Genomic DNA, 27219 nt, shown 5'->3' on the forward strand with positions numbered 1-27219 from the left:
AAGAGTTAATGGGAAAGATTTTCTTTTTAAAAAATAATCTCTGCAAAGTCTTTTCCTGAAATCAAGTGGTAGATATTGGTAAAGTGTTATAAAAATGCAGCGTGTTCAAGTATCTTCACAATATGCATTCTAAACAAACATGGTAAATAGGCTTTTCTCTTTTCCTTAATTCAAAGGGATTGTGTTAGTTCAGGTCCTCTGATAAACAGAGGCAAGATGGGATTACTTGTGGTGGAGATTTATAGCAAGAAACACCTGGAAAGGATAAAGAGACGGGAATAGGAGTAGGTGGGGAGAGCTCTCAGACTGCAATGCTAGACTGACTGCTGTGAAAGGAGGGCTGAGAGGAAGACTCAGATGATAATTCAGTTCTAAAAACATTTTTGCCAGGCTGCTTGTGGGTTCTGGAGCCGAAGTCGCCTGCTTGAGGACTCCTGCGTCCCACAGGAATGAGTCTGCGCAGGTACCCTGCTGTGCTCAGACATTGCCTGGGAGCAGTCCAGAGGAAGTGTGGACACTGCACAAATGTGGTAGTGGCTCCACGGGTGGATGTGGGTGCCTGGGAGCGTCAGTTACCTATGCACCCGAACGGCAGAAGAGCTACGCAGTGCATTTCCATACCTTTCTTAGGGATGTCTCTAGGGGTCCATGAACTCAAAGGGTAAAAATTGCATCCTTATTTTCAGTAACTTCTAACTGAATTTTAGTGGTTTGTCTAATTATGAGTGTAGCCAATGGCCATAATGCAGTATATGTGTCTTTGTCACCAATAAATGTTACAGGTAATTTCGTATCACATTATAGTTGTCACAGATAACTCAAAATGTCATTTATGCTCATCACTACTTTGAGACTACAGTAGTTATTAGACCTGCCACTCGATCTTTTTATTTAATCAGATAGTACAAAGACATATTTACTATTGTATCACAAATTTAAAAAATAACTTGATAATGGAATTTAAGTATTTCTTTAAATGTTTCTTTAGAGTTCTCTGTATTTTATTTTATGTATTTATAAATAGTGTCCTAAGTAGGGGTTCATAGTCTTCATTGGACAGTCAGATGGGTCCATAGCACAAAAATGATCAGGAAGCCCTCCTATAGATAGTATTCAGTAGGACTACATTATTTATATAAGTCCAATAGACTTATCCTTCATCGGGCTCCTAATGTACGAGAACAATAGCCTCAGTTCTCATTAGAATGTATCATGGTAGATTTAACCAGTAGTGTCTCCTGCGTGCCAGGCCTGCTCTGGTGCTGGAGCTGCAGCAATGAGCAAAACACGTAAGTCTCATCTGGGTGCTCCAGATGAGAGATCTAGTGTAGGGCCCGGAACAGACCTTTCTGAGGAAGGGCCCTTTAAGCTGGGTCTGAAGAATGAGTGGGAGTCAGCTGGGAGAAGAAAAGGTGTAGACAGAAGGAAGAATAAGTGTGAAGGTTTGTAAGTGGGGCACTCAGCTCACCGTAAGAACTGAAATCATACAGGGCCTTGGAAACTGAGTGAAGGTCAGACTTTTTCCTGAGGTCAATAGAAAGCTTGGAAGGGGTTTTAAGCAGGGAGTGATGTGATCAGACTGCCTTTCAAAATGTTACTTGGAAAGAAACAGGAGACACCCTTGTGGTACTAAGGCGAACATGAAGGCGGCATGGCTTGGAAGTATATGACAGGAGAAAACAATGGCAGGGAGAACTTTTCAAGTTACTTTTAGTCCAATTTCTGTTGAAGATTTCTTTTTGGCTCTGTGCGAATGACTGGGCCCTGAATTTCAATTTGTTAGTGTATCATATATTGCATTAAAATTTTGGAAGCATTTTTGTTGGAGTTGAGATGGCCATAGTAGCTGCAGTTCTCGCTGAAGTCTGTTGCAAGTGCCTCTCTGGGAGCATAAAACCTCTCACAAATCTTGGAAAAATATTTTTCTGTAATGTTGGACCATGGAGCAAGTGGCTGACTTGGTCAGGCTCTCTTAGTGTACATTTGTAACTTGCTGCAGTGTTAATGGCCTTTCTAACTTCTACATTAGGAAGAAAATAAACTTATCATTAATAATGTTCATGATTATATTGCCAATTAAACAAAAGCTCTGGCTGCCTCTTCATAAGAAACTTGTAAATGGGTTCAGGGTTTGTTTGTTACTGGGCAAAAACAAATCCATTTTGGTTGATGGCTAATTCAGGGCCATGCACAGTTAGGCAACTCATAAAAGTGTATGAAAATGAGTCTCTGGGATAATCAGATTTTATTTCTAGTGTCTAATCGATGCTCAGAGCTTTGGGATTTAATTATGTCTGCTGAAAAAATACAATTCAATTTCTCTTCCTCCCTTTTAAGCCTAACTGCAGTCTTCATTTTAATTCATAAATACATAATACTTTATAGCTCTTTTCTGGTGCAGTACCTGGTACCTATTAGATACTCAATAGAAGTTGGTTACATTATTGAATTCCCCTTCTAACTGAATGAAAACATGTATCAAGTAATAACCTAATTCTAATTCTGCATATATATAAAAAAAATTGAAAGCAGAGCCACAAATAGATATTTGTACATCCATGTTCATAGTGGCATTATTTATGGTAGCTACAATGTGGAGGTACACCGAGTGTCCATTGATGGGTGTATGGATAAACAATATGTAGAGAAATATTATTCATTCTTAAAAAGGAAGGAAATTCTGACATATGCTTAAAAAGGAAGGAAATTTTGAAATATGACATGGATGAACCTTGAAGACATTATTCTAAGTGAAATAATCCCATCCCCAAAAGACAAATACTATTTAATTCCACTTATATGAGACATCTAAGGTAGTTAAATTCATAGAGACAGAATGCTGGTTCCCAGAGGCTAGCAGGAGGAGAGAATGGAGAGTTTTAAAAAATGGGTATAGAGTTTCAGTTTTGCATGATGGGAAGTTCTGGAGATGGATGGTGCTGATGACATTATGAATATACGGTAGTTAATTCCACCAAATTACATACTTGAAAATGGTTAAGATGGTCAGTTTTATGTCATGTGTACATTATCACGATAAAAAAATTGGAAAATCAACACAGGTATGGTTTTGCTTCTTTTTCCTCCATTTTTTGCCTAGTGGTCGACTCGACATTTTACAGTTACTCCAAAGAAATAATAAGTGAGAAATTGTTTCAGTAAGAGGCCTTCCTATTTCTGGCCATCTAGGCTGGCTGGCCTGACTGTAATGCTGGGTAGCAGGAAGTGCAGCAGGTGGGTATCACATGGGCACTGAGGCAGGATGGGTTGAATATGTGTGGATGGAATAGGAATTCTACTGTCTCCCCTCTCTATGGCACCCACACAGCTTCCAGGAGGGCCCACCTAGCTTCTTTACCCCATCTTCTATCCCTTAGCACATTCCCTTAGTGTCTCCATTCACTTAGTATATGTTTTCAAGGTGCATACAAATTTTATTTTGTAGATGTATCAGAACTTTATTTCTTTTTAGGGCTGAATAATATTCCACTGTATGTCTGTACCGCATTTTGTTTATCAATCAGTTGATTGACGTTTGGGTTATTTCCACCTTTTGGCTACTGTGGGTAGTGTTGCTATGAACATTCGTGTACAAGTATTTGTTTGAGGACCTGTTTTTGGTTCTTGTGAATATATACCTGACGGTGGAATTGCTGGGTTGTATGTCAATATTTTGTTTAACTTTTTGAGGAGCAACTGAGGGTTTTGCACAGTGGCTGCATCATTTTATGTTCCCATCAGCAACATATGAGGGTTCTAACTTCTCTACATCCTCACTAACACTTGTAATTTTCTCTTTCTTTTTTTGTGGCCTTCCTAGTGGATATGAAGTACTACCTCATTGTGGTTTTGATTTGCATTTCCCTAATGACTAATGATGTTCAGCATTTTATTCATGCCTTTATTGGCCATTTGTATAACTGCTACAATGTGGGTAAACCTTAAGAATATTATGCTGGCTGGGCACGGTGGCTCACGCCCGTAATCCCAGCACTTTGGGAGGCCGAGGTAGGCAGATCACCTGAGGTCAGGAGTTCAAGACCAGCCTGACCAACATGGAGAAGCCCCATCTCTATGAAAATACAAAAATTAGCTGGGCGTGGTGACACATGCCTGTAATCCCAGCTGCTGGGGAGGCTGAGGCAGGAGAATAGCTTGAACCTGGGAGGCAGAGGTTGCGGTGAGCCGAGATTGCGCCATTGCACTCCAGCCTAGGCAACAAGAGTGAAACTCCGTCGAAAAAAAATAAAAATAAATTTAAAAAAATTATGCTAAGTGAAAGAAGCCAGACCGAAGGTCATGTCATATGATTCAACTTATATGAAATGTCCAGAATAGGTAAGTCCATAGAGACAGAAAGTGAATGAGTGGTTGCCAGGGGCTGGGGAGTGAGGGGATTGGAGAGGGACTGCTTATGGGTCTAGGGTTTTTTTGTGTGTATGTGTGTATGGGTGGGGGGGTGAAAAAATATTTTAGAAATAGATAGAGGTAATGGTTATATAACATTGTGAAAATGCAAAATGTCACTGTATTGCACACTTTAAAATGGTCAATTTTATGTTATGTGAATTTTTTTTTATTATACTTTAAGTTCTAGGGTACATGGGCACAACGTGCAGGTTTGTTACATATGTATACATGTGCCATGTTGGTTGCTTCCCATTAACTCGTCATTTACATTAGGTATATCTCCTAATTCTATCCCTACCCCCTCCCCACAATAGGACCCGGTGTGTGATGATCCCCTTCCTGTGTCCAAGTGATCTCATTGTTCAGTTCCCACCTATGAGTGGGAACATGTGGTATTTGGTTTTCTGTTCTTGCGACAGTTTGCTGAGAATGATGATTTCCAGCTGCATGCATGTCCCTACAAAGGACACGAACTCATCCTTTTTTATGGCTGCATGGTATTCAATGGTGGGGTTGTTTGTTTTTTTCTTGTAAATTTGTTTGAGTTCTTTGTAGGTTCTGGATATTAGCCCTTTGTCAGATGAGTAGATTGCAAAAATTTTCTCCCATTCTGTAGGTTCACTCTGATGGTAATTTCTTTTGCTGCGCAGAAGCTCTTTAGTTTAATTAGATCCCATTTGTCAATTTTGGCTTTTGTTGCCATTGCTTTTGGTGTTTTAGACATGAAGTCCTTGCCCATGCCTATGTCCTGAATGGTATTACCTAGGTTTTCTTCTAGGGTTTTTATGGTTTTAGGTCTAACATTTAAGTCTCTAATCCATCTTGAATTAATTTTTGTATAAGGAGTAAGGAAGGGATCCAGTTTCAGCTTTCTACTTTCTACTTATGACCAATTTTCCCACCACCATTTATTAAATAGGGAATGCTTTCCCCATTTCTTGTTTTTGTGAGGTTTGTCAAAGATCAGATGGCTGTAGATGTGTGGTATTATTTCTGAGGGCTCTGTTCTGTTCTGTTCCATTGGTCTATATCTCTGTTTTGGTACCAGTGCCATGCTGTTTTGGTTACTGTCGCCTTGTAGTATAGTTTGAAGTCAGGTAGTATGATGCCTCCAGCTTTGTTCTTTTGGCTTAGGATTGTCTTGGCAATGTGGGGTCTTTTTTGGTTCCATATGAACTTTAAAGCAGTTTTTTCCAATTCCGTGAAGAAAGTTAATGGGGATGGCATTGAATCTATGAATTACCTTGGGCAGTATGGCCATTTTCACGATATTGATTCTTCCTATCCATGAGCATGGAATGTACTTCCATTTGTTTGTGTTCTCTTTTGTTTCCTTGAGCAGTGGTTCGTAGTTCTCCTTGAAGAGATCCTTCACATCCCTTGTAAGTTAGATTCCTAGGTATTTTATTCTCTTTGAAGCAATTGTGAATGGAAGTTCATTCATGATTTGGCTCTCTGTTTGTCTGTTACTGGTGTATAAGAATGCTTGTGATTTTTGCACATTGATTTTGTATCCTGAGACTTTGCTGAAGTTGCTTATCAGCTTAAGGAGATTTTGGGCTGAGACAATGGGATTTTCTAAATATACAATCATGTCATCTGCAAACAGGGACAATTTGACTTCTTCTTTTCCTAACTGAATACCCTTGATTTCTTTCTCTTGCCTGATTGCCCTGGCCAGAACTTCCAACACTACGTTGAGTAGGGGTGGTGAGAGAGGGCATCCCTATCTTGTGCCAGTTTTCAAAGGGAATGCTTCCAGTTTTTGCCCATTCAGTATGATATTGGTTGTGAGTTTATCATAAATACCTCTTACTATTTTGAGGTTTGTTCCGTCAATACCGAATTTATTGAGAGTTTTTAGCATGAAGGATTGTTGAATTTTATCAACGGCCTTTTCTGCATCTATTGAGATAATCAGTGGTTTTTGTCTTTGGTTCTGTTTATATGCTGGATTACATTTATTGATTTGTGTATGTTGAACCAGCCTTGCTTCCCAGGGATGAAGCCCACTTGATCATGGTGGATAAGCTTTTTGATGTGCTGCTGGATTCAGTTTGCCAGCATTTTATTGAGGATTTTTGCACTGATGTTCATCAGGGATATTGGTCTAAAATTCTCTTTTTTGTTGTTGTATCTCTGTCAGGCTTTGGTATCAGGATGATGTTGGCCTCGTAAAATGAGTTAGGGAGGAGTCCCTCTTTTTCTATTGATTGGAATAATTTCAGAAGGAATGGTACCAACTCTTCCTTGAACCCCTGGTAAAATTTGGCTGTGAATCCGTCTGGTTTTTTTGGAGGGTTTTTTTGTGTCTCTATCTCCTTCAGTTCTGCTCTGATCTTAGTTATTATTTCTTGCCTTCTGCTAGCTTTTGAATGTGTTTGCTCTTGCTTCTCTAGTTCTTTTAATTGTGATGTTAGGGTGTCAATTTTAGATCTTTCTTGCTTCCTCTTGTGGGCATTTAATGCTATAAGTTTCCCTCTACACACTGCTTTAAATGTGTCCCAGAGATTCTGGTATGTTTTATCTTTGTTCTCACTGGTTTCAAAGAACAACTTTATTTCTGCCTTCATTTCATTATGTACTCAGTAGTTATTTAGGAGCAGGTTGTTCAGTTTCCATGTAGTTGAGCGGTTTTGATTGAGTTTCTTAGTCCTGAGTTCTAGTTTGATTGCACTGTGGTCTGAGAGACAGTTTGTTATAATTTCTGTTCTTTTACATTTGCTGAGGAGTGCTTTACTTCCAACTATGTGGTCAATTTTGGAATAAGTGCGACGTGGTGCTGAGAAGAATGTCTATTCTGTTGATTTGGGGTGGAGAGTTCTGTAGATGTCTATTAGGTCTGCTTGGTGCAGAGTTGAGTTCAATTCCTGGATATCCTTGTTAACTTTCCATCTCGTTGATCTGTCTAATGTTGACAATGGGGTGTTAAAGTCTCCCATTATTATTGTATGGGAATCTAAGTCTCTTTGTAAGTCTCTAATGATTTCCTTTGTGAATCTGGGTGCTCCTGTATTGGGTACATACATATATATTTAGGATAGTTAGCTCTTCCTGATGAATTGATCCCTTTACCATTATGTAATGGCCTTCTTTGTCCCTTTTGATCTTTGTTGCTTTAAAGTCTGTTTTATCAGAGACTAGGATTGCAACCCCTGCCATATTTTTTTTTTTCCATTTGCTTGTTAGATCTTCCTCCATCCCTTTATTTTGAACCTATGTGTGTCTCTGCATGTGAGATGGGCCTCCTGAATACAGCAAATTGAGGGGTCTTGACTGTATCCAATTTGCCAGTCTGTGTCTTTTAATTAGACCATTTAGTCCATTTACATTTAAGGTTAATATTGTTATGTGTGAACTTGATCCTGTCATTATGATATTAGCTGGTTATTTTGCTCACTAGTTGATGCAGTTTCTTCCTAGCATCGATGGATTTTACATTTTGACATGTTTTTGCAATGGCTGGTACCTATTGTTCCTTTCCATGTTTAGTGCTTCCTTCAGGATCTCTTGTAGGGCAGGCCTGGTGGTGACAAAAATCTCTCAGCATTTGCTTGTCTGTAAAGGATTTTATTTCTCCTTCACTGATGAAACTTAGTTTGGCTGGATATGAAATTCTGGGTTGAAAATTCTTTTCTTTAAGAATGTTGAATATTGGCCCCCACTCTCTTCTGGCTTGGAGAGTTTCTGCCAAGAGATCTGCTGTTAGTCTGATGGGCTTCCCTTTGTGGGTAACCCGACCTTTCTCCCTGGCTGCCCTTAACATTTTTTCCTTCATATCAACTTTGGTGAGTCTGACAATTATGTGTTTTTGAGTTGCTCTTCTCGAGGAGTATCTTTGTGGCGTTCTCTGTATTTCCTGAATTTGAATGTTGGCCTGCCTTACTAGGTTGAGGAAGTTCTCCTGGATGATATCCTGCAGAGTGTTTTCCATTTTGGTTCCATTTTTCCCGTCACTTTCAGGAATACCTATCAGATGTAGATTTTGTCTTTTCACATAATCCCATATTTCTTGGAGGCTTTGTTCATTTGTTTTTACTCTTTTTTCTCTACACTTCTCTTCTCGCTTCATTTCATGCATTTGATCTTCAGTCACTGATACTCTTTCTTCCAGTAGATCGAGTCGGTTACTGAAGCTTGTGCATTTGTCACGTAGTTCTCGTGTTATGGTTTTCATCTCTATCAGTTCTTTTAAGGTCTTCTCTGCATTGATTATTCTAGTTATCCATTCATCCATTCTTTTTTCAAGGTTTTTAGTTTCTTTGCACTGGTTTTGTAGTTCTTCCTTTAGCTCTGAGAAGTTTGATCGACTGAAGCCTTCATTCAACTCGTCAAAGTCATTCTCCGTCCAGCTTTGTTCCGTTGCTGGCGATGAGCTGCGTTCCTTTGGGGGGGAGATGAGCTCTGATTTTTTGAATTTCTAGCTTTTCTGTACTGCTTTTCCCCCATCTTTGTGAATTTTACCTCAATAAATAAAAAAACAAAAACACCTGGTTAGAAGTTGAGCTTGGATTTCTGGTTCCAGCAGCGTGGTGGATTGAGTGACTGTGGATTTATACATCCTGCTACAAACACAGAGAAGTGCTGGATATGTTACAACAAAATTTTGAAATATGCAGCTGATCTTGGAAGGAAATCTGTTGTTGTCAGTGGAGGCAACTTGAAGCCTGATTACTGGCCTCCTGCGCTGCAGCCGTGGTGTCCCACACTGGACCAAATACAATGCTGGGATGTTTAACACCAACATGGCATTAAGAGACATGGCCTTGGCTGGTGGAGGGCAGGGAATGGGAGCCGAAAACCTTGCGCAAAGATGGCACCCTGGAAAAGCTGCCCCTCAGCGAAAGGAGGTCTGGAAAAGTTACTTGCCAGCAAGCCGGGGGAACATCATGGGGGCACCTCTGTTTCTGAGGCTCTGAGTGGGAGAGAATAAAAGACATGAAGCCCCAGCCTTGCCTTCATGATGCAAGAATCCCCAACTCAGAGATTAATGTACAGCGCTGTTCCAGGTGAGTGAAGCTCCTAGTGTGCTCAGCACAAGCAAACAAGAAATTGTTCATTTGTAGTGACACTGCTGCAATTCAGGGTGTACAGGATTCCCATGGGAAAAACACCCTCCATGAAAAGTAAGTTCACTTGAAAAATTACAGATCACACAAGGAAGTAAATGTTCCAGCAGGAGGGAAAATAAGTAAATGTAACAAATAGGAGGGGTAGCATCTTAAGAACCTGGCCAAGTGGAAGCATGTTTCCAATGACTAAGGAATGAGGAAGCTGAGATTGACTGTTCTTCTTCATATATAGTCGAATAGTTGCTACCAGGGGCATGTAACATGCTTGCTTAAGTGATTAAAAAAGGGGAAAGACAGAGTCTGGCCTGTTCACCTGCTATCCGGTAATAGTGTGTCAAGACCTTTAGGTTTTTTTCCTATGGATCAAGAGCTGAAGGAGACTTTCAGGTAATCCATTTAGATAGCAGAAAAGTTCTGCCTTTGAGTATATTAACTGTAATGCTTTTGATGTGTAAAAAGCTATACATATTAAATGTGTACAACTCGATGAGTTTGGGGACAAGTATACATCCCTGAAACCATCACCACCAAGGCCATAAACATATCTATCACCTCCCAAAGTTTCCTCTTGTCTCTTTTATAATTATTATTTGTTGTAGGAACACTTAACATCTACTCTCTTAGTGGATAGAACATGAGCTAAATTTTCTCAGCACACACGCACACAGGTAACTGTGTAGATATTGTAGATGTTAATAGATATGTTAATTAGTTTGATTGTAGTGATCATACCTATATCAAAACACCAAGTTGTACACCTTTAAAAAAATCTTATTTTAACAGAGATAGCCTATGACTTTCAAGACGTCATGAAGAGCCACACCAACATCTCAATACCCAAAACTAAAGGGTATGTCCTCCCTGAACATGGAACTAATAGATTTGATGTTCTAAATTAGAAAATAAAAATGAAACAATACTTTAGAGGACTCCGTCTTCTTCTCCTAGCCATTACCAACTCAGGGTTACAAGTATCTTCTTTAAGTAAAACTCAAAACTGCAACTTAAAAAAAAGACCCTTTTAGCAGATTTTAAGTGTACAATACAGTATCATTAGCTATGGGCACTGTGCTGTATAACAGATCTCCAGAACTTATTATCTTACATAAATGAAATTGTCTACTCTTTAATCATAAATGCTCAGGTGTTCTTAACCAAAGATTTGCCTTAATCTCTCTTGCGTGTGCAGCTTGGTATTTGCCCATTATTGTGAGGAGTGAAGATTATGAACTGGTAAATGGAACTTTTGGAAAACAAACCCTGAAGCTTCCTTGAAAACCACTTTAGTACTTATTTAGCACTCCACTTCTAATTGATTTCATCTGCTGGCTGAGTCGAGGCACTAGGGAGGTGGGAGCTTCCTGTTGATTAAGTAGAATCATGTCAGAAACTCCAGCTAAGGGCCAATGGCAAACTAGAGACTAGAGCCACTTGGTCAGTAGGCAATCTTCTGTTTACCTTGGCCCTATGTTCAAGCCATGGCTTTTTATCAGTGGAAGCCCCCAAATTTATATAAAGGAGAGGAATGTGCTTGGGGACCTTGTCTTAATGCTAAAGTGGTTTATCACCTTACATAAAATTGAGAATGAGGAGGGACTGAGGGTAGAGCTGATGGGTTTTATGGTTGCTAAAGCCTCGGTTATATCTCAAGATTGCAAATTTTCGATTCAGCAGACCTGGTAAGCATGACACACAAACTTGACTTTGCACTGGAAGCTTGATGATAGTGAACTTCAGAAAGCAGTAAACTTTCTGTTAAAAATAAAGTATGAAGGCCAAACTATTTTCTTTTTCACCAATGGATTGAAGATCAGGTAGTGCAAATGTGAGAAGAGATCTCATGAGAATGAGAATTTCAGGTCCCCTGAGCATGTACTTGATGCTGCTGGGTGGTAAAATCATAGATCAGAAACCTTGGTGCTCAGCAGAAACTTCGAGGGTGCTTAGGTAAAGAGCAGTGATTTTTTTTTTTTTTTTTTTTTCCGCTTCACGATCAAGCATAGGGGGAGGCAAATACTTTTTTTTCCTCCCCTGGTGAATAATGGGAATCGATGTTGTACATTATTGCTTTCCATTTTGGGAAGAAAAAGGAAGACACATTGAGGGATGCTTTCTTCCTCATTTATGTTTCATGTATTTCCCTATGGTTGAAGTTCATGACAGCCTTCTCATCACAAGAGTTGTGATAATATGGTTTATAGTTTATAAGTGTTGTTAGCACTAATAAATAACCCTGGCAGGATGTACAGTTGATTGCAGGATGTTCTCTTTGCATCTTCCCAGTAGGTATCTAGTGTCATTCCTAAACTTGCAATTAACTAAAGACATTCTTAATATTTCTTGAAAGTAGAGATTAGGGTATCTGGGCTCTTTGCACCCTTCTTTGTAAATATCAGTGCAGAGCTTTCAGAATTAATTGCTTCTTAGATACATGATTAATGTTCACTTAGCTCTGTGCAAAGAAGTGGGTCATTCTATTTATTGGAGTCTTGTTCTGTAATTACGTGAAGAGCAAATTATTATAGACAGTTTCTGTGTGATTTTGAAGCAGGTAAATTTAGCATCATTAGAGAATAATCTATAGCTAGAAAAACTCAAGATTCTTTAAAAACATGCAGATAATACTTAAAACTTACTAAGTTTTGCTATTCTTAAATGTGTTATATAAGTTGGAAAAAAACTTCATTTCTTGGGTTAGAAATAGCATTTATGGTTAAATAACAAGAAAGAAGAAGAGCTGGTCTCCATTTATTTCTTGACACTGTAGAGATACCATAATTGAGATTTAGTTACACATGCTTTGAACAAAGAACTATGCTCTGATATTTCATTTATTTAGGTGGAGCATACATTTCTCTTTTCATTGATTGAGATAACAAGTTTCCCACCTTGAAAGATGCGATATTGAAAAATTTTCTATTAAAGAGACTATAACTCTTTCAAAATTCAATGGGAACCTAAGGAACCTATCTATGAAGTATATCTTACACAATGCTATACGGGAATGCTATATTTTATAAATTCAGGTAGCCTGAAATTCTTCAGTTAGAATTAATTTAGATAAACAGAGATGGCTTCTACCTTGAACTTGGCCAGTTCTCCTGCCTTCCTTATATGCCTGATTCTGTTCATTTTAGTGCAGATACATTTCATTTTATTGTCTTTCACTTTATTGAACTTTGTAGATACTGCATTTCTTAAAAATTGAGGGTTTGTGGCAACCTGCACTCAACAAGTCTGTTGGTATAATTTTCCCTATAGCATGGGATCACTCTGTGTCTCTGTGTCACATTTTGGTAATTCTCTTGATATTTCAGCCTTTTTCATTATTATTTTATCTATTATGGTGATCTGTGATCAGTGGTCTTTAATGTTACTACTGTAATTCTTTTGGGGTGCCACCAACAGCATCCATATGAGATGGTGACCTTAATTGATAAATGTGTGTGTTCTGACTGTTCTACTGACTGCCCATTCCCTAATCACTCTCCTGTTCTTCAGGCCTCCCTATTCCCTGAGACAAAACAATATTGAAATTAATGCAATTAAAAGCCCTACAATGGCCTCTAAGTGTTCAAGTGAAAGAAAGAAACACACATCTCTCACTTTAAATCAAAGGCTATAAATGTTAAGCTTAGTGGGGAAAGGCATGTTGAAAGTTAAAATAGTCCAAAACCTAGGCCTCTTGCACCAGTTAGCCAAGTTGTTAATGTAAAGGAAAAGTTCTTGAAGAAAATTGATAATTATGTGTGCTCTAGTGCACACACAAATGATAAGAGAGAAACAACGTTATTGCTGATGTGGAGAAAATTATAGCGGCCTGTGTAGAAGATCAAATCAGCCACAACATTCCCTTAAGCCAAAGTCTATTCCAGAGGAAGACCCTAACTCTCTTAAATTCTGTGAAGGCTGAGAGAAGTGAGGAAGCTGTAGAAGAAAAGTTGGAAGCTAGCACAGGCTGGTTCATGAGGATTAAGGAAAGAAGCTGTCTCCATAATATAAAAGTACAAAGGCAAGTAGAAGCTGCAGCAAGTTATGCAGAAGATCTAGCTAAGATCATTGATGAAGGTGGCTACTAAACCACAGGTTTTCATTGTAGATGAAACAGTCGTATATTGAAAGATGTTATCTAGGACTTTTACAGCAAGAGAGAAATCAGTACCTGGCTTCAAAGCTTCAAAAGACAGGCTGACTCTCTTGTTAGAGGCTAATGCTGCCGGTGACTTTAAGTTGAAGTCAGTGCTCATTGGCTATTCCTAAAATCCTAAGGACCTTAAGAATTATGCTAAATCTACTCTGCCTGTGTTCTGTAAATGGAACAACAAAGCCTGGATGACAGCGCATCTGTTTACAGCATGTTTTACTGAATATTTTAAGCCCACTGTTGAGACCTACTCTTAGAAAAAAAGATTCCTTTCAAATTATTACTACTGCTCATTGACAATGTACCTGGTTACCCAATAACTCCGGTGGAGATGTGCAAGGAGATTAATGTTGTTTTCATGCCTACTAATACAACATCCATTCTGCAGTTCATGGATCAAGGAATAATTTTAACCTTCATGTCTTATTATTTAAGGAATACATTTCATAAGGCTGTAACTGCCATAGGTAATGATTCATGATGGATCTGGCCAAAGTAAGTTGTAAACCTTCTGGAAAGGATTCATCTTTCTAGATGCCATTCAGAACATTCATGATTCATGGGAAGAGGACAAATTATCATTAACAGGAGTTTGGAAGAAGTTGATTTTAACCCTTATGGATGACTTTGAGGGGTTCAAGACTTCATTGGAGGAGGTAACTGCATGTGTGTTAGAAATAGAAAGAGAATAAGAGTTATAAATGGAACCTGCAGATGTGACTGAATTGCTGCAATCTCATGATAAGACTTAAATGGATGAAAAGTTGCTTCTTATGGATGAACAAAGAAAGTGGTTCCTTGAGATAGAATTTATTCCTGGTGTGAACAGTGTTGAAATGACAACAAAGGACTTAGAATATTACACAAACTTGGCTGACCAAGCAGTGGCAGGGTTTGAGAAGATTAACTCCAGTTTTGAAAGAATTTCCATTCTGGGTAAAATGCTCTCAAACAGTATTGCATATATAGAGAAATCCTTCATAAAATGAAGACTCATTCAATGCAGCAAACTTCACTGTTGTTTTATTTTAAGAAATTGACACAGCTACCCCTGCCTTCAACAACCACCACCTGATTAGTCAGCAGCCATCAGCATTGAGGAAGACCCTCCATCCAGCAAAAATAGTCTGTGAAGGCTTAGATGATCATTAGCATTTTTTGGTAATAAAGTATTTTTAGTTAAAGTATGGATGTGTTTATTTAGACATAACGCAATCGCATGCTTACTAGACTATACTGTGGTGCAAATATAACTTTTACAGACACTGGGAAACAAAAAAATTTGTGTAACATATCTTATTGCAGCATTTGTTTTATGATAGTGGTCTGGAACTGAACCTACAATATCTCCAAGGTATGTCTGTGGTTGGTTTTAATGTACAAAATAAATGAAATTGGTATGGCAAAGGGCCAGCTTGCCTATATGGTGACTGAATTAGACTAGTGTCTTAGTTTGAGCTCTCCCTAAAAGTAGACCCTGTGACAAGATTGGATATAAGGAGTTTAAGGTGGGGAGGGTGGAAAGCCAATAGAGGAGATGCTAATCAGTGGATTACTGCTAGAGCTCCTTGCTGCTGGGGATTCTCTGGGAAACTGTGTAGAATACATGTCAGGAATAAGGAAAACAAGGGGATTTAACTGATGTAATGAGACAGAATAGTGGCTTCCTCAAAAGATGTCTACCTCTTAATCCCTGGAACATGGGGATATGTTACCTTACATGGCAAGAGCTACTTAGCAGGTGTGATTGAGTTAAGGACCTGGAGATGGGGAGATTGTCACAACGGTCTTTCTGAGAGAGAATTAAGAAGGTTAGAGTCAGAGAAGAAAATATGACAGTGGGAGGCAGAGCTTGGAGGGTGGGGGTAGGGACAGAGAAAGAGAGAGAGAGAGTTGAAGATGTTATGTTGTTAACTTTGAAGATGGAGGAATAGGCCATGAGCCAAGGATTGCATGTGGATTCTAGAAGCTGGAAAAGGCAAGGAAACAGATTCTCTCCTAGAGCCTCTAGAAGGAATTAACCCTGTTGACACCTTGACTTTAGGCCATGAGTCTGAATTTTGGTCTTTCTCTCTCCAGAAATATAAGATAAAAAATGTGTGTTGCTTTATTCCACTATGTTTGTGGTATTGTTATAGTAGCTTTAGGAAACTAGTATACTATACCAGTGTATTAATATACTTGCAGCCCTCCTTGGTTGCAGATGGCTCCTAGGTGATACCTGCTCTTTGTTTCTGGCTAACCCACTGAAGGCTCCGTGGCTAGGGGACACCTCAGGCTCTGATCCTCAAGCCTGCATGTGATGAAAGCAGTGTGCAGGACACCTCCGCAGTGGGCCACGGCACATGAGTGGAACACAATGGGCTTAGCTGAACCCGAACAAAGGATTTGTTTGATCAATGAAATGTGAAAATGTCCTCATAAATGCTTGGAACAAGCTCTTCTGGGTTGTTTTATATGAAACAGTTGTTTCAAACAGAAACAGTCCAGGTTTCTGAGCCTCTCTGATCATTCCCTACCTGTCTCTTCTGTCACTTTCTCCTCTGGCTTGTTTTTGAATATTGGGGAACCAGGATTGTGATCTTGACCTCCAGTCTCACTCTGTGATGGATAATTTTATGTCATCTTGACTGGACCATGTGTGCCCATTTGATCAAACATTATATTGGTCATGTTTGTGAGGGTGTTTCTGGGTGAGATTAACATTTTGTATCAGTCCATTTTTATACTACTATGAAGAAATTCCCGAGACAGTACAACTTATAAAGAAAAAGAGGTTTAATGGACTCATTTCCACACGGCTGGGGAGGCCTCATAGTCATGGTGGAAGGCTAAGGAGGAACAAAGGCACATCTTACATGGCAGCAGGCAAGACAGCATGTGCAGGGGAATGGCCCTTTACAAAACTAACAGATCTTGTGAGACTTAATCACTATCATGAGAACAGCATGGGAAAAACCCACCCCCCATGATTTAATTATCTCCTACCGGATCCCTCTCAAGACACATGAGGATTGTGGTAGTTACAATTCAAGATGAAACTTGGGTGAGGATGCAGTCAAACCATATTGCATTTGAATCTGTAGACTGGGTAAATACCCTCCTAATGTGGGTGGGCTTCATCCAATCCATTGAAGACTTAAATGGAACAGTAAGTCCAACTGCCCTATGAAAAGGGGCAATTCCTCCTGCCTGACAGCCTGAAAGCTGAGACATTGTTTTTTTTCTCTCTGTCTTCTGGCATGAAACACCAGCTCTTCCCACATGTTGAGTCTGCAGGCTTTTGGACTACATGAGCTCTCCTGGTTCTCAGGCCTTTGGACTCAGGTTGGAACTAAACCAGTGGCTCTCATAGATCTCCAGTTTACAGACAGTAGATCTTGGGAAGTCTCAGTTTTCATTATCACATGAGCCAGCACCTTGTAATAAATCATTCTCTCTCTCTTCAGCATTGCTCATTCTGAGTTTTAAGTTTCACCCTAAGATTTCTGCCACTCAGTTGGCTGTTTCCCAATGGAGAGTTAAAGATGCTGCTACCCTGGCACACAGGACTGAGTTGGAAAAGTCCTTGGCGAACATGGAAGTAAGAGATCCAGTTTATTTTCTCTGAATGAGAAAGACATATACAAAGAGAGTCCCCTCACCCCACACACAGCACAGACAGGAAGAGAGAGACAGGGAGAGAAAGATAGATAGAGCAACAGAACCAGGCAGACACCCAGACACAGAGTCAGAGAGAAAGAGACAAGGGAAGGGAGAGAAAGGACAGAAAGACACAAATCACAATGTGATGTGCAGAGACACAATGAGAGACAGAGATGGAGGGAGACACACATAGAGGCAGAAAGAGAAGCACATTCGTCAGAGAGAGGGAATGGGGAGGAGAAGGTGAAGGAGTCGGAATGCCAGGTGAGCTAATACGCACCACCCCCCAGCTTGAGTATGCCCCATCTCCAGAGCTCAGGAAAGCCCCATGGGCTGTGATAAGGTCTCCTTGGCCCACCTACCCTCACCCCTCCCGAGAGTGACCCATGGGTATACTGAACAGGTTTTAGAGCCATAAAGGGCTGGTTTCAATATCGGATCAGCTGCTTTTTAGCTGTGTGACTCTGAGCACTACTTGAATTTCATTTTCTTCATCCGTAAAATAGGGGATAATAATATCTACTTTGCAAAATTTTTGTGAGGTGTTCAACAAATCTTTATTATTATTTCAGACAAATCCTGGATCTCTTCTGGCTCCCATCGCTTCCCCTTTAGTAAAAGGGAATTTATGCATATATCTGGGATAAATATAGTTCATAAAACTGTATTACTGGAAATAAATCAAAATTAAACATACTCCTCTAAATAAACAGTTTGGGATACTTTTCAGCCTCAGCCCATTAAAACCAATCAGTCTTGCAATTGGTAGGATGCATGGAAATGTTATTTTATTTTTTAAAATTCTATTTTATTATTATTATTTTTGAGACAGGGTCTCGCTCTGTCACCCAAGCTGAAGTGTAGTAGCGTGATCTCAGCTTACTGCAACCTCCGCCTCCCGGGTTCAAGCGATTCTCCTGCCTCAGTCTCCTGAGTAGCTGGGACTACAGGCTCATGCCACCACATCCGGCTAATTTTTGTATTTTTAGTAGAGACGGGGTTTCGCCTTGTTGGCCAGGATGGTGGAAATGTTATTTTATCTGCAGCTGCGTCTTTGATCTTCACACCCTTTTTGTTCAGTGGAAAAACTGGGAGAGTGGCAAGCTGCTACACCTGGGACTCATCTACACAAGAGGGCACTGGTGAGCGTGAGAGAGGATCTGTTTTAATAACCCATGACTACTTTTTAATAAAAAAATTAGTCTTTAATTGACAAATAAAAATCGTATATATTTATCAACATGACAATTGACATTCAAAACAACATGATGTTTTGAAATATGTATACATTGTAGAAAGGCTAAATCAAGCTAAAAACATAATTAGTCTTACCTCACATAGTTAGCATTTTTGTGGTAAGAACACTGAAAATCTACTGTCTTAGCAATTTTCAAGAATACAATACATTGCAATTAGCGATAGTTATGTGTTGTACAATAGATCTCTTGAACTTATTTCTCTGATCTAATTGAAATTTTGTATCCTTTGACTAATATCTCTCCAACGTGTCCCCCTCCTACACCTGGTAACCACCATTCTCTGCTTCTGTGAGTTATACTTTTTCAGATTCTACATATAAGTGAGATCGTGTGATATTTATCTTTCTGTGCCTAGCTTATTTTACTTAACATAATATTCTCCAGGCTCATCTATGTTGCTGCAAATGATAGGATTTTATTCTTTTTTATGGCTGAATAATATTCCACTGTGTATATATACAGTACCACATTTTCTTTATTCATGTGTTGATGGGCATTTAAGTTGATTCTATATCTTAAGTATTGTGAGTAGTGTTGCAATCAACATGAGAGTGCAGATATCTCTTCAACATACCGATTTAATTTCCTTTGAATATGTACCCAGTGGGATTGGGGGATCACATGATAGTTCTATTTTAATTTTTGAGGAACCTCCATACTGTTTTCCATAATGACTGTACCAATTTCCATTGCCACCAACAGTGTACAAGGTTTCTTTTTCTATACATCTTGCCAAACCTTGTTATCTTTTGTCTTTTTGATCATAGCCTTTCTAATAGGTGTGAATTGATATCTCATTGTACGTTTAATTTACGTATCTCTGATAATTAGTGATGTTGAACATTTTTCATGGACTTTTTGGCCATTTGTATGTCTTTTTTTGAGAAATGTCTATTCAGTCCTTCCCCCATATTTGTTTTCTTGCTATTCAGTTGTACGAATTCATGATATATTTTGGGTATTAACCCCTTATCAGATATATAGTTTGCAAATATTTTCTCCCATTCTATAGCTTGTCTTTTCACTCTGTTGGTTGGCTCCTTGGCTATATGGAATCTTTTTAGTTTGGTAAAATCCCAGTTGTCTATTTTTGTTTTTCTTTCCTGTGCTTTTGGAGTGATAGCCAAACAATTATTGCCATGTCAAATGTCATAAAGTTTTTCCCCTATATTATCTTCTAGTAGATTTATAATTTCAGGTCTTACGTTTAAGTTTTCAATTCATTTTGAGTTGATTTTTGTATATGGTGTGAAATGAGGCTCTAAGTTTATTCTTTTGCATGTGGATATCCAGTTTTCACAACACAATTTATTAAAGAGACTGTCCTTTCCCCATTGTGTGTTCTTAGCACCTTTGTTGAAAATCCATTGATGGTAAATGCATGAATTTATTTCTGGGCTCTCGAGTCTGTTCCATTGATCTGTGTATCTGTTTTTATGCCAATGCCACACTGTTTTGGTTATGTAATATATTTTGAAGTTAGGTACTTTGATGCCTCCAGTTTTTTTTTTTTTTGTCATCATTGTTCAAGATTGCTTTGGCTATTTTGTGGTCTTTTGTGGTTCCATAGAAATTTTAAGATCGTTTTTCTCTATTTCTGTGAAAAATGTCATTGGGATTTTGATCGAGATTGCACTGAATTTGTAGATGGTTTTAGGTTATGTGGACATTTAAACAATATTAATCTAGTCTGTGAACATGGGATATTTTTCCATTTATTTGTGTCTCCTTCAATCTTGTTCATCAATGTTTTATAGATTTTAGTGAACAGGTCTTTTGCCTCCTTGATTAAAGTTATGCCTAAGTATTTCTTTTTTTGTAGCTATTGTGAATGGAATTGTTTTCTTGATTTCTGTTTTAGATAACTCATTGGTAGGATATAGAAACTCTTGATTTGTGCATGTTGATTTTGTATCCTGCAAATTTACTGAATTTGTTTATAACTTCTAACCATTTTTTTGGTGGAGTTTTTAGTTTTATATTTTTATATAAATAAGATTATGTCATCTGTAAACAGTGACAATTTAAGTTCTTCCTTTTATTATTATATGACAGGGTCTTGGTCTGTTGTCAAGGCTGGAGTGCAGTGGCATGAACACAGCTCACTGCAGCCTCAACCTCCTGGGCTCAAGCAATCCTGTCACCTCAGCCTCCCGAGTAGCTGGGACTACAGGTGTGCCACTACACCCAGCTAATTTTTGTATTTTTTGTAGAGACAAGGTTTTGCTATGTTGCCCAGGCTGGTCTTGAACTCCTGGGCTCAAGTGAGCTGCCTGCCTCAGCCTCCTGAAGTGCTGGGATTACAGGTGTTAGCCACTGTGCCTGGCCAAAGTTCTTCCTTTGTAATTTGGATGGCTTTTATTTTGTTCTCTTACCTATTTGCTGTGGCCAGGACTTCCACTTCTAAGTTTAACATAAGTGACAAGAGTGGGCATCTTTGTCTTGTTCCTTATCTTAGAGGAAAAGCCCTCAACTTTTCACCAATGAGTATAATATTAGCTGTGGGCTTGTTATATATGACCTTCATTCGTGCCTACTTTCTTTTCTGTGTACCTTTCTCTCTACTAGAAGGAGACCAGAGGTCTTATTATAGCACTGTGCTCTTGGATTTGCATTAAATAAAATTTCAAGAACGATAACAAAACAGTGGGATTAGAGTGAATCTGTAGCTGTGGGCTGAGCTGTGAGCCAAGTGGAAAGGCTGTAACTTCTTGTGTTCACCATCAGCAATCTACTATCAACTTTAATTTGCGAAGGTTTATGGAAATTTGGGGAGTTTTGTTGTAAAATGTGTTTTTTTCTTAATTTAAAAGTAGTGAGAAATTGTGATTTGCTAAATCCTAAAAATACAGAGGATAAAAGAAAAATCACCCATAATTCTACCATTAATTCTCCCAATTAATCAGTCAACTGAATTGATTAATTCAGTTAGCATTTTGATGTGCATTGTTCAAATTTTACACGTACTATTTTTTATCTACAAACTCAGGCTCACATTATACTACACTATTTTTTTCCTTTGCAATATATAAGTTGAACAACATCTTGCCATTAAGTATTTTAAAAATAATTTTATTTTCATATAATACTCTGTAGACATAACCTAAGGTTTTGTTTTCCCTTGAGTGTTTAAACCAATCCTGTCTTGTTGGATATTAATATTGTTTACATACTCCTTTCTAGTATAAATATTTTGTGAACATGATTTAAAGAAAAGTTTTGTGCATATTCATGATTGTTTAAGATACATGTCTTCTATAACTGGAGCTTTGTATAAAACATTTTAACCTTAATAAAGCTTTTGATATAGATTGCAAATCTCCCCTCCCCCTCTGTAGCTCTGAAAAGCTGTATCTGTTCATACTTCTTTAATTACTGTGATGTTTCTTTATTTTTTAAAAATTGCAGTTGTCAGTTTTCCTGTTTATAAATAACTATCTTTAAATATTTTTAATTTAAATTTAATTTTTTTTTTTTTTTTTTTTTTGTAGAGATAGGAGTCTCGCTATGTTACCTAGACTGGTCTCAAGCAATCTGCCTGCCTTGGCCTTCCAAAGTGCTGGAATTACAAGCATGTACCAGTGTGTCTGGACATCATCTTTTTTTTTTTAACTAAAAATATTTCTTTATAATTTTCTTTCTTCTTGTATTGCATTCTCTTATCATTTTCTACCCCTTAAGTTTTAAAATGTTCATTGCATAAAATTTATATTTATTTTGACTTGAATGTTTTGCTGAAAACTGTTTACAGGATCCTCATGAATGAGAATCAGGCTTACTCAAAGATTGTAAACTCACTTAAATAAATATTTTCTGAAAGAAGAAAAAATACATATTAAGCACCTGAGTGTTTAATATTATGCAGAGGACCTTGGCGGATACCTGAGAAGCACAAGGCATGGCCCTCCGGGATCTCGTGTTCTTAGATGGGGAAACATCATCAAGCTCACAGTCTAAGAATAGTGTTTCCTCAACCTTTTTAGACCTATGCACACCAGAATACTCACTATCCTCTCTCACCAGCCAAGAATATTTTGCCTGCCTTTCCCACTCTGTGTTATGAATTGCTGAACTAGATCAAAGGAACGTGCTCCTTCAGATATCTGTGCACATGTAAACATCTTGCACTGATGTGCCTTCTTGCCTTCAGTGGAGAATTACTTCATTAGATAATCATCCAAAGTAGGACTGTGAAATTTACTCTAAGAACCTAAGATGTGGACAGTTTACCAGTAAGCCTGAGTTGATAAGGCCTAAGTTAAAATGCTTCTCTTGGCGATGAGTTTCCTACAGTACACAAGCCTATCAGTACCTTGGACCCTGGGTTGGTCTTTGCCTCCTTTTCCTCTTCTCCAGGCTATGCCTATCCTGCACCATCTTGCTTCCTCCACTAGGTACTCATATTAACGTTCCTGCCTCCACCTTTCTTTTGATTTGCCCTATTTATTGTATAATACCCAAGTGAGTCCCTGATTGCAAGCATCTTGCTTCAAAGCATGGTGGGTTCTGCCTTGCACTCTAGCAACTGGCTTTCCTGCTCTGTTCTTCACTCTTTCAGTCCCTACCTTGCTGCTTGTCATCCACTTCTCATCATAGACTTGGTGGCCTAACCCCTTTCTCAGTGGAATTAGTTTTATAATATCTACTGACTTTAGAGCATAATGCCGATCAAACACAATGTACATAATGTTTGTTGAATGAATGAATTGGAAACATTATCTTGCTTCTGTTTAAATATATGTCATGGGCTTAAGTGAAATATATTTACAAAATACTCATATTTTACTTACCTTTCTTCCCCTCCTGCCCTAGATTTCTATACTAAACACTTTGCATGTGTTATTTCTAATCTTCACAACAATCTTGCAAGACAGATGTTGCCATCTCTCTATGTAAGGAAGCTATGGGTCCAGAGTTTCTCCAAATTCACTCAGTGGATCAGTGGTGGATCTTACTTCTCCATGGAACCACTCCTAGAATCGCTAACCCCTGGCCTTATTCAAGAGGTTCCTAGACTTTCTTCTTTTGATCTCCCCATGACCCTGCTCTTATCCTGATTGATCACCACCATCTTTGTCTGAATCCCTTTGAGACAGAGGGAACTGGGAGGGAAGGACAAGAGAGAGGTCTTGACAAGGGCTCTGCATGAGAGATTAAAGCCAGGACCCGAGGGAGGTAGAAGGGTCAAAGGTATCTTCACATTTTCAACTTGAAGGAGAACTGTGGTAGTATCACTAAAAGAAATCGGTAGTTCAAAAGTCTTACTCCTGGGTTTTTAAAATTAGATTTGAGTTCCAATGACTTACTTTCTTTCTTTTTTTTTTTTGAGATGGAGTCTTGCTCTGTTGCCCAGGCTGTGTGACGTTGGCTCACTGCAACCTCTGCCTTCCAGGTTCAAGTGATTCTCCTACCTCAGCCTCCTGAGTAGCTGGGATTACAGGTGTCTGCTACCACACCTTGCTAAATTTTTTGTATTTTTAGTAGAGATGGGGTTTCACCATGTTGGTCAGGCTGGTCTCAAACTCCACTCACCTCGGCCTCTCAAAGTGCTGGGATTACAGGTGTGAGCCACCGTGCTTGGCCCCAATGATTCTTTACTCACTGGTTAACCGTTAGCAAGTCTCTTAGCTTCTCTTGAGCCCCAGTTTCCTCATCTTTTCCCTGAGCATAATCTGATCTGACTCTCATGTTTGTCATTGGTTTGCTGTTCAAGTGCTGCAATGCATGTGTCATGCTTTGTAAGGGCGGGAGCTGTGTGCACGCCAGCCATCAGCAGTATTTTCAGATATATTATTACTAGAGTCAGATTGTAAATGGAGGCACCGATGACTTGGTTAAAGTATATCTATGCCAGGGGCCAGCAAACTATAGTCCATGGCCCATATGTAGCCTGCTGCCTGGTTTTGTGTGGCCCCTGAGCAAAGAATGCTTTTTACATTTTAATAGGGTTGAAAAAAATGAAAAGAAAAGTATTTATGACATTTGAAGATTACATGAAATTCAAATTTTAATATCCATAAATAAAGATTATTGGAGCATAGCTGAACCTATTTATTTATGTGTCATCTATGGCCACTTTTGTGTTATACAAGAACAGAATTGAACAGTTGTGACAGAGACTATACGCTCTGCAAAACCTGAGATATTAACTAGCTGACTCTTCGTAAGAAAAGTTTTCCACTCTGTTTCCTTCCTTCCTATCTGTTGAAGCTTCTCAAAAGCAGAGAAAATTCCAGGAAATCTTAAGAGTTTTTTTACACTTATTTCTTTTGTTTGATAATAAAGGTAAAATGAGAATATATTTGTCTTTTCTTCCTCCTTTCTGATGCTTTTAAAAGTAAATCTTCATTCAATTTTGAAACATTATTATGACTTTGAAAGGTAATTAAGGGTAAAAAAAAAAAAAAAAAAAAAAACCTCCAGCAAACTCAAACCAACGTTAACATGGCCATTCTAACACGTATTTCAAAAATGAAATTGATGCTTCCTTCTACTCTTGGCTTATTTATGTATTCCCAAATGGCTGTAACTGTGGTCTACATACAATTTCATAGTTGATCAGTCTTTTTCAGTTGGCTTTGTAAATATTACTTGGTCATTGCTTTTATTTTTCATAGTGGTTGTATTGCTATAGAATGGTACCATTCACAAGTTATATGTCTTTCAGAAATACTTCTTGTTCTTGCCTTTCGTCCAATCCTTGCTTCTTCAAATATGATTGCAACTGCTTCTCTTTGGAGCCAGCTCTGGGCAGCCTGGGCTTGCTTATTTTCCCTTCCTACCTTAATCTCTGCCGTCTGATATTGGTTCAAGTGCAGCATTCCCACTGAGCTTACAAACTGAGAAAGATGAGGAATAAAGCCAAAGAAAAAGTGTCAGAGAATAAATGAAAATGACATTTTAAAGGTGATTTTCACTTTGCCCATACCTCCCCACCAATCATTCAATAATAATAGAAAAAACATTTAGCAAACAAAAATATTCTCCATTTATCTAATAATGATATGAGGGATGTTTGTGCTCTCCTTTGCATTTCTAAATAAGTAGAAATAAAAACAAGACCATTATTGTCATTATGTTATACTGTTAATCCTTTTACTGTGTTTAATACAAAAAAACTCTTCAATCTGTCAAATTAAGTCAATACCATGAAATATAAGTAAAAATGGTTATTTACATTTTATTATCTTATTTTTTCCTAGTGAGAAGCTGGATGGAAAAATTAAAAGACAAGGTAAGAAAAGTATTTTCTTCCATTGGATTTATTTTTAGGGGCATATAGCTTTGTTAAGCAAAAGATCTTCAGAGTAGTGGCGCTTTAGTTTATTATTCTGATTCTGGTAATCTATCTAAAGATTCAGGGCCACTTGCAGTACCCTGCAAAAAAGAAGGCCTTCCCTTTAAATCCCTTCTTTTGAAACACAGGAGACACCTTATTCTTTGGAGTACCATTCACTCATATAAAAGTATCAGAATTTACCTTGTTTGATATGCTCAACAGAATAATATCATTGACATGTCAAGGTGAAGTTTCTTTTCGGGGAATTTCAGGATTGTAATTCCATTCCTCCTGGCTTTTTTTTTTTTTTTTTTTTCCCAATATGAAACTCTCTAGGTGGGTAGTTTATCACAGTGCTGCCACTTACTAGGTATTGATGAGCTGACCTGCCTGGAATGGCCAACTATAGAAAAAGATTTTCTTTTTTTGCATTAATTCTGCCATCTACATAGTGATTGACAACGTTAACTTCCAGGTTGATATTGTTTATTTTCTTTTGATTTTCAACCCTCTCCAAGTCTTTGCTTTTGGTTACTTGGTAATTTTAAACTGAATTACTCATAAAGATATAGATGGAGTCCTGAATTCCTTGTTGTAACCTGTGTCAGATCCCATTATTACAGCCCAGTTCAGGTTTCATTGGGATTTCAGCTAAATGGAAATCTTTTCAGTGGTCAGATACTGAGTTACCTTCAATTCACCAGTCTCAATATATTTCTGTTGATGGCATTCCATATCTTTTTTATTAGCTGCAGTCAATTTCCCTCATATTTGAATTATTAATATTATTTTACTACAGCTTAATATTAAAAAATACATTCAATTGCAAATAAATTTATGTAATTGTATGAATTCTCCTTACTATTTCTGCTTCTAAGTAAAATTTAGCACAGATAATTTTTGAGAATGAGACTATTTTATGTTCATATAAATTAAAAGTGACATTGAAAAATTTTAAGCCTGTTGAGGTCAGTGGAGGCCATTTTGATATTTGTAATGGGTCCAATTGTGAGGAGAGGTGGGCTGCGATCAGATGGACTGAGAAACACTTGAGGGGAAGAAAAGTTCAAAAGTTTAGAACTGGATATATTTACATTGGTAGTGTTTCCTGTTATTTTTCAGGGAAAAATATGATGCAATGAAAATTCAACAGGATTTGTTGTATTAACCTAGGAATTCATATATCATTGTTTCCATAGAAAGTATCCTGAGTTATTTAACAAAGAGACCCAAAAAAAAAAAAAAAAAAAAAGTCTTAAGAGAATAAATTTTGTCAGGTAACCTGTTTTGAAATTTGATATTGTTAAATTTCTTATCTGCATGTATATATAGCTTTACCATTCCCTTAAAATAATCTGTGCAGCTTTAGAGAAAGGCTGTATATTTTTATTCCTATGAACCCTTTAATCT

General features: G+C 38.1%; 1 protein-coding gene across 1 annotated transcript in view; it reads left to right on the plus strand.

Annotated features, from left to right (window-relative positions):
• ARMH4 (armadillo like helical domain containing 4) overlaps nucleotides 1–27219 on the plus strand; it is a 155945-nt gene that overhangs the window by 122358 nt on the left and 6368 nt on the right. Inside the window, exon 6 of the mRNA XM_023231328.2 lies at nucleotides 25733–25764. Within this exon, the coding sequence (XP_023087096.1) occupies nucleotides 25733–25764 (32 nt within the window). The remainder of the gene's footprint in view (nucleotides 1–25732; nucleotides 25765–27219) is intronic.

The sequence above is a fragment of the Piliocolobus tephrosceles genome, chromosome 6, assembly GCF_002776525.5.
Source record: "Piliocolobus tephrosceles isolate RC106 chromosome 6, ASM277652v3, whole genome shotgun sequence".
NCBI lineage: Eukaryota > Metazoa > Chordata > Mammalia > Primates > Cercopithecidae > Piliocolobus > Piliocolobus tephrosceles.